Here is a 17,761-nt window from a genome sequence, read left to right as displayed (position 1 = left end):
GTAAGTATTAGATTGAAATAGAAGAACAACACAAAGAGAGAACTGCTTTTACAATAAGGCCATTAGGGTTCTTTGAGTTTAACAAGATGAGTTTTGATTGTGTTAATGCGCCTGCTACAAGAACAATGTCTTGGTGATTTGCATTTGAAAATATGTTTCATTTATCTACTAGATGATCTTGTTATTTTTTCAGAACCTTTGATAAGCATATTACCAGACTAAGAAAAGTATTTAGACAATGGGTTGAAATTGTCCCCTAAGAAATGTTCTTTCCTCATGAAACAGGTGAAATACATTGGGCATATAGTTTCTGAACAAGGAGTACAAGATGACCCAGATAACATTGACAAGGTTAAGAACTGGCCCGCAACCACACACCTAGATTAAGTTAGATCCTTTTTAGGGTTTCTTGGTTATTTTAGAAATTTTACACAAAATTTTTCTAAATTTGCTCGTCCTTTCATAGATGTTATGGCTACAGTTAAGAAATCGTGTGGTACGCAACAACAATCAACAAAGTGAAATTGAGGCAAAAAGCAGACAGCAGATTTTGAGGCCCTAAAAGACTAGTTGACCACATCCCATATTTTAGAATACCCTGCTCTTCGAGTTACACATAGATGCATGTGATACAGGGCTCGGAGCAGTAATATAACAGAAACAACATGGTCATAACCGAGTAATAGTCTATGCCAGTAAAGGTTTGTCTAGGTCTGAGAAAAACTACAACACTCATAAGCTTGAGTTTCTTGCACTCAAATGGGCCATCACCGAGAAACTCTCAGACTATCTTATGGGTCAAACTTTTTCTGTTTACACAGATAACAACCAATTAACATACACACTAACCTCTGCTAAGCGTGGTGCTACTGGTCACTGCTAGGTTGCAGCCTTGTCAGCATATCAGTTTTTTATTACGTACAAGCCACGGGAAATAAACACTGATGCTGATGCTTTGTCGAGGCTGCCACATACAATCATCATATGCATGGACACAGTTAAGGCTAATTGTGACTCGGATCAGGGGCATCCTTTAATAGAATCCTTACCTTAACAGACATCAAATTGTTGTCTTGCAAGTTGCATGATGTCATCATTGAATCCAACACCTGACCACTTGTACCTTCATTGATTACAACAGAAAGATCTAATGATCTCAAAATGGACTGATTCTATCAAGAGTGGACCAAAACAGGTTCATTGAAAGAAGATATTGACAAGTTCATGTTGAGAATTAAAGATGTCTTGCTTATCAAAGTCATACATAAAGATGATGACAGTGGACAGCACCAGGTGGTAGTTCCCAAGGAAGTCATCCATATTATTTTACAACACCTGCACATTAACATGGAAAATCCTGGTAGAAACAGAACCACAACACTTGTTATGACAGGTTTTATTGGCCCAGGATGAGGAGAGCTATACATGTAGCAACCTGGATTGAGGAGTGTGATAGGTGTCTGAAGTTCAAGACTCCGGACAGCCAGCGAGCTGAATTAGTCAGAAGAAAGACATCCTATCAACTCGAACTTGTCTGCATAGATTACTTGACCCTAGAACCTTTTAAAGGTGGAATTCAGAACATCCTAGTTATTACAGACCATTTCAGCTATAATTTTCTGTTGCAGTGCCTACCAGGAATCAGACTTCCAAAACAACAGCTAATGCCTTGTTTCACAACTTTATAGTTGCTTATGGTATTCCAACAACACTTCATTCTGATCAAGGTGCTAATTTTTCCGGTAAACTAATACAAGATCTTTTTTTTTAAAAGGCATTTCTAAATCCCGCACTACTTCATACCACCCAATGGCCAATGGCATCACTGAAAGTTTTAACAGAACTCTCTGCCGGGATCTTTGCAACAAGACCAGACTGGAAGACTCAAATAGGGTCATTACATGTAGTACATGCATATAATGCTACTAAGCATGAAAAAACAGGTTTCTCCCTATTTTTTTTTTGTTTGGTCGAGAACCAACATTACCTGTAGATCTAATCTTTGGATGAGATAAACATGACAAAGTTAAGACTTTGTCAAAGTATATTGAGAATCTACAGCTAAGACTTGAGCGTATTTATGAAGCAGCGAAGACAGCTTCGGAGAAAATCGACAAAAGATATGTTAGGTTTCTCCCTATATTTTTTTTTTGTTTGGTCGAGAACCAACATTACCTGTAGATCTAATCTTTGGATGAGATAAACATGACAAAGTTAAGACTTTGTCAAAGTATATTGAGAATCTACAGCTAAGACTTGAGCGTATTTATGAAGCAGCGAAGACAACTTCGGAGAAAATCGACAAAAGATATGTTACGATCAGAAGGCGAAAGAAGTTGGTTTTAGAGAAGGGGATCGGGTATTGGTAAAAGTTGTAGCCTTTGATGGCAAACATAAGATTGCTGATCGATGGGAAAATACCCCATAGGTTGTGTTGCAGCAACCCAACACCAATAACCCGGTATTTAAAGTCAAGGGGGAAGATGGAGAGGGTAGTTGTAAAACGCTGCACTGAAATTTCCTACTCCCCATTGGATCTTAACTCCCATCCCCAGTTCCATCACCTAGACATAGGTTCCAGCTTAAGAAATCAGAGCTCCTGAATACACAGAGAAAACTCTTTAAGGTAGATTGTAATTAGCAGGAAGAGTCTAATGATGATGATATTTGTGATGGTTTTATTGTACATTTAAGTACCGGTGCCACCACAGCAGAGACTCACTTTGACCAGATGGAGGATGCACCTGATGTCAGTTTATCAACTGATGGTCAAGAGTCAGAGGAGTCGAAAGATGAAGACCAGAGCATTGAAGAAACAGAGCCATATGAGAATGTCGCAGATCTCGACACAGAAAAAGAGACAGAACCTACAGAACATAGTCAGTCTGAGGAAGCCTATAGTTCCAGAGCCAGCTCCTAGAAGGTCAACAAAAATGCACATCAGCCAAAATGGATGAACGATTACGTCATGTCAGAACAAGCGATCACTACACCTTCATCACCAGCATGCTTTTTTGCGTCTATGGGGGATTTACAGTACCGATCAGACCCAACTTAACACCAGAGTAAACCCCAACTAAACCCCGGGTTTACTTTGGGTTTACTTTTTGAAAAGTTGGGTCCACTTGGGGTTTACTTTGGGTTACTCGGGATTTACTTTGGGTTTTACTCGAGAATTGCTTTTGGAGTCAACTATACGCACTGAAGTGTGAAGCAAACTTGTATTTTATCTTATCATCCTACTGCCTGTGATTCCTGCCCCTTGAATATTCCGAATACACATGTAGCGTCTGCTTTCAGGGGTATACTTCTGATCGGGGTTTACTCTCTGTGTCCACTCTGGGTTTACTTTGGGTTTACTCTGGGTTTACTCTTGGTCCACTCTAGGAAACCCTGAAAGTAAACCCAGGTTTTAGTTGGGGTTTACTTTCTGTTAGGTTGGGTCTGATCGGTACTGTAAGTACATATTAATCGCGATACCAAATCCAAGAAAAACCGATGGCTTTATGGTCTATTTGTTCACGTACCAACCCTAATTTATATCCCATAGTAATGCACTACCGCGACTTTTTAACCCACTGTTGCTGTAATGTAAAATTATCAAATAGTTCAAGAAAGGAAACATTCGCAAGTGTTAATTTTGGCAAGTATTTCACCTATGGACCTAACAAACCGATCGACTATATAAAATGGTTATCAATCCTAATAGCAATCAATAGATTGTAATCCATGCTAATGATAGTTGTATGGATTACTTAATGTTTCTAATAAATTCTTCCGTATGGGATGTGCTAATCGGAATATCAGGGTGTTTTTTTTTATCTGTGGCTTTACTTTTGACCGGTTTCTAGTATATCCATGTACTGTCTGCAATTCTAAATTCTAACATGCGTTTTTATAACTTGATTTCAAACTGTATTAAGTAAATGAAGCAGAACTATTGTTAAAGTTAATACATTCTTTCCTTTGGTTCCGCATTTAACAATAATGGAATGCGTTTTTCATGAGTTTGACGGTTAGTATTTGACTATTCGTTCATTAAATAGAATTGGGGACATTGAACAGAAAGACTTTTTTATTTTAAAAATATACATGAATTTCTACTGCGCATTTACAATTATATGCCTCAAAAGTAAACCAAACATATATAAACCCCCGTTTTTGACTCTTGGGATGTGCATGTAATTTATGTTAATGTAATAACTATTTTGAAAGCTAATTTTGTTGTCATGATAGCTATGATATATTTGGGAAATGTTGATAATCAGCACTTCAAATACTGTGGAATCATTTAAATTTGTGGGGACCAATTTTCGTGGATTGTGACTTTTATCATCTATGTAAATGCATGTTTCCCAAATATACCAGCCAAAATGGACGACGACCTATACACAAATAATAACCATCGACCAATCTATTTAGATTGATAGAAAGCAAATAATTATTCTAATCATGAGATATTACAAACATGCATTTATAACCAGGGCCAACAGCTAAGAAAAATGGCTGCAGGAACATGTCTGAACCAAGATAACCGCAATTTTTGTATTACATGTAGTTTGGATTGATTTAAACATTTTTATTCTACATTGAACGGGATGATTTGAATGATAATGTTTGACAAACATTCAAAATTCATTCAAATCAATATTTGCAGACGGTGAACGTCAATACAGGCAATAAGTTTTTAAAGTTTTTATATATATATTATTGCTAAATGCATGTGCCTTATGTGTATTGTTATAGGCGATATAAAACAACGAGCCTTAAAGTTTTTAGTTGACAACTCTAAACTAAATTCCACGGATTCAATCTTCATTCTGAAGTTTTTTTTAACTTTAGTCTAAAGTATTTAATTTGATTAGAAGGTAAGCAAAATTCTTAATCTCATAAACTCGGGCATTGAGTGTATCTCAACATAGTATTTAGAACACGTCAACCTTACATTGGCCCCTGTTAGAATGGTCAATAAAAGAGATCTACACGTAGCTAGAATGTTTACAACTCTGACGAACAGATAGTAATTACCTAATGCATACACTTTACCTGACACAAAGAATATTTGTTTAAAAATGAATGTATTTTCAAAGACTTTTTAACACGTGGACCTTTTTTCACATTTTCAGAAAAGAGACGGTATATCCCATATTTGCTGTCTCTGTTATAAACAAGTTGTAAAAAGTGTATTTTTCATATTTCTTTTATTAACATAATTTTTATTTAAATATTTATAATTGAGACTGTGTATAATATTTTAACATCAAAAAAGGATTATGTGTGGTATGGTCAAATATCTGCCCCCAATTTTTACCAATTTTTAAATAGTATCGTATAAAAATCAAATTTTCATAAATCATTGTACGGTGGACGCCTATTACATGTACTTTACTCTTGATTTTAGTCACCATTGCTTATTCGCTGTTTATCTATGACGCCAACCAAATGACTTAATTTCCGCAAATTTGCAAACACATTTCTGCTTTATATATTGCATTCGGATATATAGAGCGCAGGTCTGCTCAAATACGATTTCAACATATGTTCTTCTTCAGATAATTATACACATTGTACTAAAAAATGGTACTTGAGCAGGCCTGCGCTCGATGTTTCCCAGTAGAAAACCATCGAAAAAAACCCACATTTTGCTACAAAACATCAAAATCATGACGTCATTTAAACATTATTATGTCACTGTGGTGATAACATTTTACCCCCTAATTTTCAATATTATTCTAACCATCTTCCACCTTATCATTAAAGCTCGCTATAAAACTTTTGGGGGAGAAAACTGCACCATACCGCACATAGTCCTGTGGGGGTAAATTTCCTTGATTTTCTGTAAATGTAATTTGAAATTCATTGCTTAAAATACTACATTTACACAGATGTAAATTTTACGCATGTGTGTTAACAACTTAGACTAAACAGATATTTTTTACAGATTATTTTTGTTAATGTCCAAAACAACGGTTTTATAAAATTACAATTGGAGGTACTGATGACATACATGTAAATTCGGTAATTGATAATAGTAATAATCATCTATTTTAATAGTATTTCATGCTTATAAGGTTTACAGGTACATAATTGTTCCAAATTTTCTGTCATAACACATTATGAATATTAGAAGTTTAAAGTACAGCAACATTTACAGCTTTAAAAACATCATGTACATTGCAATTAAATAAAATACAACTCTTTTACAGTCCGTTTCGGGAGGAAGATTTCAATTGATTTCTGAATTTTAAAAAAAATCGAAAAGTCACCTTATGAATGTGTCTACGAACATTACATTTTACTTAGAAAATTAGTCTTTCAATTTTTTTTAACAAAATTGAAAAAATAAATAGCAGTCAAATAATATCAAATTATGGTTAATCAAAACTACTTTTGAGTAAATCTTTTAAGAGAAAAAAATAAGTAGGGAATCAAGAACAGCAGTGAGATTGATTTCAACGTTTCTAAAAATATTTTTCGTGATAAAAAAGTTATTCCAGTAATTTTCTTTTTATCTGTGTAAGATGTATTTCTGCCTTTTGGCATGAGATATTCTGAAAAACCTCCTTTCAATGAGAGCTGCTATTTGTGTGATGTGAGAAAATCTTCCTGAAAATGAAGAACCTTAAATTGTACCTGATATATACAAGATTGGAAAAGAAGATGTTGATATATGCCAGTATGTTTTTTTTTTAAAATGTCCTGTTGACTCAAGGTGAAAAAAGGCAAATGTGACGGAATGGTCACTTTGTCATTATTATAATACAAAAAACCACCACTAGAATAAACCTTCTCTAGTGTTTCACTGACACTGTCAATTCATTCTTGAAATTATTCAGAGAATCGACTCTAATGCAAACTTTCAACATGATGAACTAAATGAAAAATAATACACACTCGAAGTAATCTGGTAGTGCACGGAAAAAAGACCGGTTTCGTTACAATTAAACACAAATTGTTTAATCATTTCTAATAATTACAAAATAAAAAAAAATTTTGAAAGGGTGGACAATTTGGACTAATTTCCAATAAAAATCCAGAGGATACTAGCAAAAAAGTCTTTGACTTAGTTATTTGAACGTGAAAAATAGCACCACAATAGTATGGCTATAATGTACATGTACAACAAGTAGTTTTTTGTTCCTTTTAGTGGAATTTTTTTTCGCCCTTGAGTAAACGTAATCCATAAATTGATTATCTATACTTTTAAATTAAGGCATTGAACTTTAACTGATAAGTTATTAATGTAAAATTAATCAAAAACCTACTTTGGTTTTCGATAAACTAACCCGAAATAGCAAAAATGAGAGTAAGGTGGTGGACACGCTTTGGCGGATCAAAGTCAGGGGTAGTTTGCATCAAAATGTATGCTTGCAATGAAATAATTTTGAATGATTACATAAACAGTGAATATATTTATTAGGAACTTACTTGGATTACACATACAAGTTAAGATTTGACAAATGTTGAATAAATGAAATATGGCAATTCGTTTCTTGCATAAGCGATTTTACTTTTGATAGATATAGAACCTAGCGAAGCGCGACCTCTTGCAAAAGAATGGAATAGAACTTTCCAGAACGGGGTCACCAAGAACGCGGTTTGACTGATTAACGTCTTGGCGAAATGTAGGACGGGTTCATCCTGTATCGCGAGTAGATATTCAAACCATGGATGGGACATCTTTGGTTAATACAAGAAAGTTAATAAATAAAAAGGAAAAATTTCATGAGATTAGAGTTTTGATCGAAAGAATTTATTTTCATGCAGAACGGGATGCCCAGGAACGCGGTTTGACAAATTTACACAATGGCGGAATGTGTAGAGCAAGATACTTTAAAAATGACTTTAGTTAAAAAATACAAATATATATGCATACACTGGCGTTTTAAAAAAAATACACACATTTTAATACCACGACAGATTGGTAGTAAACTTTATACATTAATTGTATTATCAAACTTTGGGGGGGGGGGCAGGGATTACCCTCCCCAATTTTTAAAAAGACAGTCTTTTATCTAAACTTTACATTTGGGACAGGAATAAAAAATATTAGTGTAATTTGACTTAAAGAACAAAATCTAGACATACCACTCACTGGTTTAAAAAAATCAATGTAATCATTTTCTACGCAGCTGCAACAAAAAGAATAAAGGCCATGTTCATGTATATATCATCCAATTCAGATTTAATTTCTTAACCCTTTTCCAAGTATCCAGCTATGCAGTTTGCTTTTGTTTATTATTTTAAAGAATAGGTTAAGAAAACTATGAAGAAAAAAAATCACAATATATACTAAAAAAATATGATTCAACATTATTGCATCATGTCATTCATTTGTTAAGTGTTAATTCCCGCGCTCGGGTTATCATCTAGTATCTTTTAAAGTGAATTCATCTTTGCCCTTTTTCCTGATATTTATTTTCTACTAAAACTTTACGGTCGTTATCTATGTGTATCCATACTGGGAATGAAGATAAACACACTGCATCTCATATAACAAACTAAATTGTTTGTTTATTGTTTTTCGATGTCCGAATGTTTGACATGGCTGTTTTCATACATTACAATTTGTTTTCCAAGTTTTAATTTGATCATACCTTTCCTATGTATACACCGGTTAGTTTGATAACCCATGTTTTAAATATGTCGACAAGAAATTTACTGTAATAAGTGAATCACTGATTTTACATTCAATAACTTTTTTTTTTATTCCTTGACTTATTTTTTTAATCTGTTAGTGATGTTAAACGTGATTTAATTATACTGATCTTAACATGTACAAAACTTATGATGTGTATAAATTGTATAAAGATACAAACTTCATGTAAAAATGTTTGCTGAACTCAACTCATTTTGATTTGTAGAGTGATTTAAGTACATTTTATTATTTTTATGAGTAAAGAGAATTCCTAAAAATATTATATTAGTAGTGTTGCAAGAGACAACAAATATCTGGGAATATTTAACAGATATTATAATTCAGGATTACAAAACAAGTTTCTTTGCTTTGTTTTTTTTAAACTGATCTTTGTAGTATTCATCATTCATTATAATATACATTTATGGTACAGTGGTTTCATCAATATTCGTTGAATACCAATTTTCGTGGATTTCGTTGTTTAGTTGATCATCCACGAAATTAAATGTTCATCGAAATGCGATTTCTATTAACATTTTGTATTGATAGGGTCATTGGCCACGAATTTACCTATCCTTGAAACTATGATTTTTACTTCTTCCACACAAATTGATACCCTTGAATATTAATGAAACCACAGTAAATGTTTAGAAAAAAGCAAGAGGGAATATCGAACAAACATTATGAAATAAGAGCAAAATAAGATTTCTTGTTTTGTTCTCCAAAACTGTTTTTTTAAAATTATTATATACATGTATGGTAGATGTTGAAAAGAGATCATGTGTTAATTACAATAAATAACTCACAAAATAATTAGTTTTTAATATTAAAACCAAACCATACGATTGAACAAGCTAAACATTTGAACACCAAGTATTTAATTTGGAAATATGCCCACAGACAAGAAATCAATAATGTTAACAATAAATATCCTTTAAAACCTGTACCGGTAAGGTTATTTATGTATATCACTATTAGTTACTAGGTACATAGAAATATTTTAAAGATGGGGCGTAACAAAAAGGCAAACAAAATAAAAAAGAACACTCAATCGTAAACAGTAGTGTAGTTATCTATGAATCACTCAAAATGGAAAAGGATAAAGCTGATGAAATTCTAAACAAATTGTTACAACGAGCACGGGTTGCTTCCAATAAACAAAGAAGACAATCAGGTATTTCAATTATTTAATTGAACCATAAATTGTAAGATTAATAGTCATAATGTTACGTTAACCAATTGTTGGCTTCGTCTGTTATTTTGAGTTATCCGTTAAAGATGCAATATTTTAATTTTGAGAATATTTTCTGTGTACATGCAAAATTACAACGCATAAATATGCTATTCTATTAAATCGTGAAATATATTCTGTGTCATCTGCTCATGGCAAATTCATGGGGAATAATCATTTAAATTATTCACTCAGGGCATTTGTTTTCCCTCTTTTTAAAACTTCAATATTTCTGGTGTCTTTCAAGTCGCTACGTTTATTTCAAAGTCTGATTACTCGAATTTGTCTACCATCGAAAAATCTGCATCGCCGACAAGTAAAGTATTTTTCGGTAGAAAACAATACCTATTTACAAGCTATGCGGACAAGTCTCCTTCGACAACAACTATTTTTATATAGCCACGGGAAATAGTTGCTAAATTGGGGGATATTAAACTTCCTTTTCTCCAGTAAATAGGTATACGATATTGAAAATCGCTTGGTTTATTGTTAATTTTCACTAGTCTTTTTTATAAGAGGATCTGGATTTTAAATTTCTGGTTCTACATGTAGCTCGCAAAGATTTACATAAATAGAAACAAAAAAGCAAATCAATTCCTAAATTGGAAATTAGAAATGTTTCAATGTATGTTTAATTAATAGGCAATGTCATCAATAATTACACTAATATTCTTAAATTAAGAGAATTTTCAATTGCAATTTAAACATGATTCTATATTTCATAAGTCAAGTAAGCAACAAAATAAACAATATAGCTATGACAATTAAAAACTGATATGTTAAACATTCAACATTTAGCGGATATTTAACTTCTTTAATGTTTGGAATGGAGATTGTTAAAAAAACCAACAACAGATATTCAGAAACTCTATGAGTGTAAACGATAGATATATGTGATTACTTGTTGTCATATTGTAAATTTTGTATTAACTGCCACCCGGTAAATTCAAAATTAACAACACGACAGTTACATTATATAAAACGCACGCATTAATTTATTGGATTATTGTTATTCATGGCCGCATTCAAGGTCACAAATGTATCTAAAAGTCAAAATATTGCTGTTTACATTAATTTTAAAACCATTAAGAACTTTTCTTTTGTTATTTAGATTCGATAACAGAAAAGTCTAATCGGATAGATGTAAATCCCGAACTTCTTTTGAAAAATATACAGATGCTTATTGATGCATCAAGTGATGTTTATCTTCGAAAAGAACTCAGGGAGTTTTATATGTTTGTTCTTTGCAAGCTTCATTATTTGAAGGAGGCAAGAGGATTTCATGACTTGTTCGACGACTGTAATCCAAATCATTTTTGGAAACAATTACAGTTAGTCATTGGAACAAATGAGGATGTTCAAATTCGACGAGAAGTCAACGAAATGTATATGTATGCTTTAAATGTATCTCATCAAACGTGCGAATACATGTCTGGGAGTAAAGGTGAAGGATTTCTTTTTAGTTGGAGTGACATCGATGTCATGGCTTCCAGAAATCTATTTACTATCAGTATGGAATCGTCTCATAGCGAAAGTTACTATGTAGCAACGAGGAGTGGTTGTCAACCAGGATTTTGTCAAATTCTAAAAACTTTAAATGACGATAGAAATGTTTTTTGTTATTATTTCCTTTCTAGAGGAGCGTTTATTGGCTCAATCGAAAAGCAACAGTTCAACGAAAACGTTGACCACACAAATCGTGGACCCTGCTTGTCCACAAAATATCCGGACGGATTTGACAGATGTGTTGCGTTGCCAGTACATATAGATTCTTCGAATGGATTCTTAAAAACGTTTCATACAACGTTCTGGAACAGTGTAAAATCAAGAATACTTAACGACCGAGTTACCGTCATGCATTGCGTTCCCAAAGGCCCGGAAAAAGGAGACGACGAAGATCGTCAATGGTTAATATCCTTTTCTGTTCTTGAGAGGTATATCGTCCACTCATTCAACCACGTTCAGTTCTGTTGTTATGGATTAATGAAAATTCTTCTTCATACAGTTCTTGACTTGAACGCTGACACTAATGACACGATATCTTCGTATCATATAAAAACCGTACTTTTCCACGTCTTGGAAGATATCCATCAAGAATTTTGGATTCCACAGAATATTTTCCACTGTGTACGAATTTGTTTGACTAGACTATTGTTATTTCTTTTGAGAGGCTGTTGTCCCAACTATTTCATTCCTGAAAGTAACCTTTTCGTTAAATCAAGAGTTATTCAAAGAAGATGCAAAATACTGCACAATCTTTGCGAAGTGTATTTTTGCAAAAATTCATATTTTACTTTTACCCTAAGTCTATATTTTCCTATAGGTATAACAGAATTAGAATTCGAGTCATATGTACTCAGAAAATTCTGTTCATTATGCTTAGCACTGAATTTGGTAAAAGGTTATCAGACTACGTATCGTGAATGCATTCATTCAGTTCTAAATATCATGCATTTGCTTGCTTTACAAGATGAGGAAAACAATGTAAGAACAACTGCTTTGAAGTATACTTGGTTATTAATTATGAGAAGAATAGGAGTTATTATGTACGACAAATATGTGCTGACAGGATTTCCAATGTATTTAATGTCAGCGGAAGTAGCATTAATGTTTGCACAACATGCCAATGTATTTGGTTCAATTTACTTAGCATCATTGTGGTATTCTCAGGGCAGATATAAGCATTGCCTCAAATTGCTTTATAATGTTACAGTTAACATGTCTCCAATATTTTTGAACTCGATTGTTTATAATGAATCGCTAAAAACTAAATGTAGAGAAGTGCCCTGTGATTATTCTTTGTTGATTAGACATCACTACCGTAAAGTATGTGTAGATATGCATCGAACAAGTCATCTTTTTCCCAAAGATATAGAAAACTTTGTCAAAACTTGTAAGGTTTCCGAGTTTATAGTTTTTGATAAAGCATATGCATACTTTCTTCTGTTCCTTTGTTATCATGATATGCACAAAAGAGCGGGTTGTTCTCGAATGCTCTCAAGCCTTCAAGAATCCTATAAAGAATTTCAAAGAATTTCTTTTAAAGGCGATCTGCGTGTACAAAATACTAAAATACTTGTAGATATTGCCGAGACAAAAATGAAAAACATTCAGTGAAGTATCTACCTGCTTATGTGTTAAAGAATCAAACGTTTAGAAGTCATTCATCTACTTTCGTCTGAACATTTGAAATAGTATAACATTATATGCACGTATTTTATGTTGACTTTGTGAGGATGTATGCGCGGATGGAAAATGAGGTCATTTTTTTCATTTTGTTTACAGTTATAAAAAACATTTCCAAAACGGAAATAAATGAGTATCAACTTTATACTGACAGTTTGTATTCATAATCTTAATGCTATTTTTTAAACAAATACATATCTTTTTGTCAATAGAAAAAAGCAAACTCTTGTTTATGCCTGTATATTACTAATACAAGAAGTTGTCGGTATCGATCATCATTTAAAGTCTTATTCTACAATGATTATTTATATAATGAATGCTTTGTTAGTCCATAATATATACAAATAAAATCCCCCCCCAAAAAAAAATCCAGTTACCTTTTTCTTTTGGCAAATACACGTGTACTAAAAAGAAAACTTTTTCCCATAGAATATTTTGCTTGATTATACTTTTTGATTTTTAAAACAAAAAAGCATTTTTGGTGAGCATTCATTTAAAATGGTTTTGACTTATAAATATGAAAATTAGATTTTCACGTGAAAATAGCTTGATTTAACAATTCTTATTAAAAATTAAAAGTATTGTAAGTTTAATAAAGAATAATTGACAATTGCTGCATTGTGTTCATTGATTACTCTAATTGTTTTTAATTTGTGACAATTATTTTTGTCAACTGTCATAAACTGTTTTGTGTAGTAGTCTTTATACTGTTTGTTGGAGCTTAAATGCAGAGCCCCCATACACATACTTTTGTCTGCTTAAGATAGTCATTGGCTGCATTTTTGCCATAAATTGTATTGTATATTATGTTTTGCAGAGAGTTGGTGGTGAAAAAAATATTCACATACATGTGTTTAAACTTATTTTATTGACTGACAAAACACAATAGATATATCAATAAAGTCATTAGCATTTTGTTTTCTAAGTACAGTTATTAAAATTATACCATTGTGTAGAATATGTGAACTCTTTTGCCATAATATTTCAGTACTCTGTCCCATCATACCATTGGACTAGATTTTGTTTAAATGTTAGATATATATTTGTAAACACCAAGGGTTCAAAGGATGTTTACTTATTATTAGGAAAATGTCCAAAGATTCCTTTTCTGTAGTGCTTATTTTTCAATTAGCTTAATTGTCAAATTTCATGACATGATTTTGCATTACAATGGACCTTAAAGTGCCTTTATGATGACGTTTATACTATGTAGAATGGTTCGAGTGAGTGACAAATTGATGTTAAATTTTCCCATTACAAATCTTATTAAGAAATATATTTTGTTTCTTTGATTTTCTCTGGTAAAATTATAAGATGACGTGTCAAGATTTTATTTTCAAATGTTCCCCGTTGAATTAACCGATTTAGTAAATATTTTTTAACATGTGCTTGATCAATAGGCAACCACTTTTTTGTCATTTTAAATGGGATCATATATTCATTTTGTATACGAAATGTTGACAAAACACAATGTCGACCACACAGAACAGCGCGTCATCATATAGCATTAGAAGCGGAACATCTTACTTTTTACATGTAATTGGGCGTGATCGTCTAAATAAAATTTTTCGTTTCTTATGTTTACAATACTTCAGTAACGCATTTGTAATGGACATCAAAAAATTGAGTGTCAGTGTTCGAGTTATTGGTGACATAGAGGACTTACAATTCTTTGTTAGTAAAAAAGGCTTATGTCATGCTTAGGTCATGCTTAATATGGGAAATCAATTGACCAAATAATCGTGCCCATGCCCGTTTAAAAAATAATGAAAAATAAGAATATACTAAAGATTTTGCTGGTATTCTGCATTTGCTGCTCTCTTTTGCATTTTAATCATTCAAAAACAAAAACGGATATTTTTCCGTCACGTAATACCTCATAGTATGTAAATATGGTAGTATCATTAAACTAATTAAAAAAGATATAATATATTGGATAAGAACATGAAAGGTTTTTATGTGGTTGTTATGCAGCCGATGTTTTAACAAATACATTAATTTATTTCGCGTTTGTTCCTTTACAAATAGAAATAGAACTAGAGCAGAGCTCGTGGCAAAGCCCCGAGTAGGTCTTCCGTTGTTGCTGCGAGTTGAAAATATATGTTATATGGTGTCAAACGATTTTAATGACTATACTTTCAGTTCTGCTTTTGTTATAAAAACGTGTTGTGATTGAAAGCCTGTATATAAAACGTGTTTTGAAAAAAGAAAGGAAGAAAATATTTTAGGAAAACTATTTGTCGAGCAGAGTTTATGTCATCGTTTCAAACATTCTTTAAAAAATGAGGCAAAGCGTTTCGGGCAAAGCGTGCGAGAACCGTGTGAAATGTTCATCAGATTTCATTCGGAACTCTCTGACAAGTTAATTGTTTCAAAATGGCGCCCGTGTTTTACATTACTTTAACAAAATTGAACGAATTTTTAACAAACAAAAGAAAGGTATATGTATTAAAAGACGACTAGTTACAGAGTAAATGTATATTTAACGTTTTCATGCGATGTTTCAGTACTGAAACAATATTAAAATTCGCTATACATAAAAAATATTAAATTCAGTTAGTGAAACATGATTTCTATTGGAACAAACCTAAATCAACTTTAACATGCACGATCATGTTTTGATAGGCATGTATTTTTATTATTTATTTACATCGATAACTCCTACTGATAACTCTTACTGAGACCATTCGGCTGTGTACAAACAGCACACATAACCTCGGACATCAGGTGAGACCTGCACCTGGCTGAACCTGTCAATCAAACTCTGTGTATTTGTTTTCATTGGATGGTCAGGCGTCTCTCTTTTGTCAAAAGCCAATGGAAAATTAATGACTTCAAGGTAATCGAAATCAGTATTTGATGAAGCACACAATTTAAATGATAGAAAATTTATTAATTATTTGAACAAAATTAAATGTAAACATAGAGAGGAAATAAAAAAAAATTATTATTATGGGAATATATACGCATGGTACTCAATTCAAATAGATTATATTATGATTTTATTATTTTATGCAGTAAAATCACCCTTCCAACTGTTACTCAATTACATAACAATTGATGACCTGGGGCTATAAATGTTCTGAGCTGTGTGCGCTGAAGCGACACAAGATTCTCGGTCGCATGCGGCAATTGAATTAACACAGACTGGCCGAATAAACAAAGGGGTGGGAAAGTGAAACAAAATGTTACACATAAGAAGAATCCACCAAAAATGATTTTCGACAGATCTTATTATCTTTTCTCCAATTAAAAAAAAATCCAGCGCGAGCACCTGTCAGCGGGGCGGAAGGAAAGGGGGGGGGCAGCAATGAGTTTGCTTCCACAATGAAACTACAGAAGTGATTAATATGTGACCGATAGAATCTAATCTAAAGTTGTTTAAACTCATGTGAATATTTTTTAAAATAATAATCGAATGCCTCAATTCAGGGCATTCCTTTATCGTGCTAGCCCCTACCGCAAACATGGAACTTTGATTATAATTTGATTTCATGTTTAAACTACCTTGTACGCTATCGTATAAATCAATGCTTAATCAACTGTACAAGTAAAATCAATTTATATTTTCGTCTTAAACCAATATAATAATTGAAAACATAATAAAATATAGGTGTGTCCGTGCAAAATATGAAACATAAACGCGTCATAAGGTACATGTAGAAGAATACGAACCGACGGCGGATCATTTATCCACTCGCGCCGGATCTCCTCAGCTATGTGCGAGGGATGATCATCATTTAAAGGTTTAATATTTGAAGGGGGGTGTCTAACGATTTTTCCGATTTGGAGTAATATCGTTCATTAATATTCATTTACACTCAAATATTTAATTAAATATATATACAAGTAGGACAAACTTTTATAACATAAAATTAAAACAGTTCTTGTATATACGGCTATATTAACTCAAACACGTTCATATGCATGTAAGTGTAAGTCGCGGTGTGCGAATCTTGTGTATTAAATAACCGCTTACCGCTAGGTAATGCAGCCGTGGCTGATCTCCTCGGCCGTGGACGAAGAATAGATTACGTAAAGGTACAACGCACAGAAACGCACAGCTCAGAACCAAGGAAGATTTGAAAAGTTTGCAGTATAATGACCTTACTCTATCAAATAGAAGTTATATATTTTAAACTTAAACCCCACAATTGATCTATGTCTATTATTGCTTTAGAGAATGACATTGCTTTTATTAATTAAATGAACTATTTCTTACTTGACATCCACTCGTTTAATCCACAAAAGATTTTGTGTAGTCAAAACTAAAACAATTCTTGAGTTCGCGGCTAAATAAACTCATATATGAGAGACGCAACTCTCGTGTATTAGATAACCGCTGACCGCTAGGTAGTCCAGCCGAGAGCATGGTAACCGATTTTCTCGGCCGCGGGCAAGGGAGAGCTTACGTAATGGTACACACACACATGCAGCTCTGATTCAAGGTAGATTTTAAATGCATGGAGTTAATAACTAAAATGTAATGCACAGAGTTTTTTAATTCCAAATTTTGTGGTTTACTAGAAAAGAAAAAGAATGTTTTGTTTTCCAATTGCCGTTTTTAATGATTGTGCACTATAAGAACTTAACAACAATGACTTTAACTCCTAAAGGAAAAGCTTATACTCCAACAACAAAAAAAATTCTTATGAATCCTCCTGTATAAAGCAGCATACTTTCTGCGGCAACTTTATGCCAGTTGT

The 17,761-nt window shown here is 32.8% G+C and overlaps 1 protein-coding gene across 1 annotated transcript; it reads left to right on the top strand.

The window, feature by feature from the left end:
• Positions 1 to 9,709: 9,709 nt before the first annotated feature.
• Positions 9,710 to 14,326, top strand: LOC128175246 (uncharacterized). Its single transcript, XM_052840737.1, has 2 exons — positions 9,710 to 9,812; positions 10,981 to 14,326. Exons 1-2 carry the CDS (start codon positions 9,728 to 9,730, stop codon positions 12,984 to 12,986), a joined length of 2,091 nt encoding a protein of 696 aa, XP_052696697.1. The 5' UTR covers positions 9,710 to 9,727; the 3' UTR covers positions 12,987 to 14,326.
• The last annotated feature ends 3,435 nt before the right edge of the window (positions 14,327 to 17,761 follow it).

The sequence above is a fragment of the Crassostrea angulata genome, chromosome 3 (assembly GCF_025612915.1).
Source record: "Crassostrea angulata isolate pt1a10 chromosome 3, ASM2561291v2, whole genome shotgun sequence".
Classification (NCBI taxonomy): domain Eukaryota; kingdom Metazoa; phylum Mollusca; class Bivalvia; order Ostreida; family Ostreidae; genus Magallana; species Magallana angulata.
This window is presented reverse-complemented; position numbering and strand designations above follow the sequence as displayed.

What these genes read in the sequence shown, in the direction of transcription:
- LOC128175246 (XM_052840737.1), top strand. Translation starts at nt 9,728, where the DNA reads ATGGAAAAGGATAAAGCTGATGAAATTCTAAACAAATTGTTACAACGA. An exon ending in TAAACAAAGAAGACAATCAG is followed by an intron (nt 9,813 to 10,980) that starts GTATTTCAATTA and finishes TTTGTTATTTAG; the next exon opens with ATTCGATAACAGAAAAGTCT.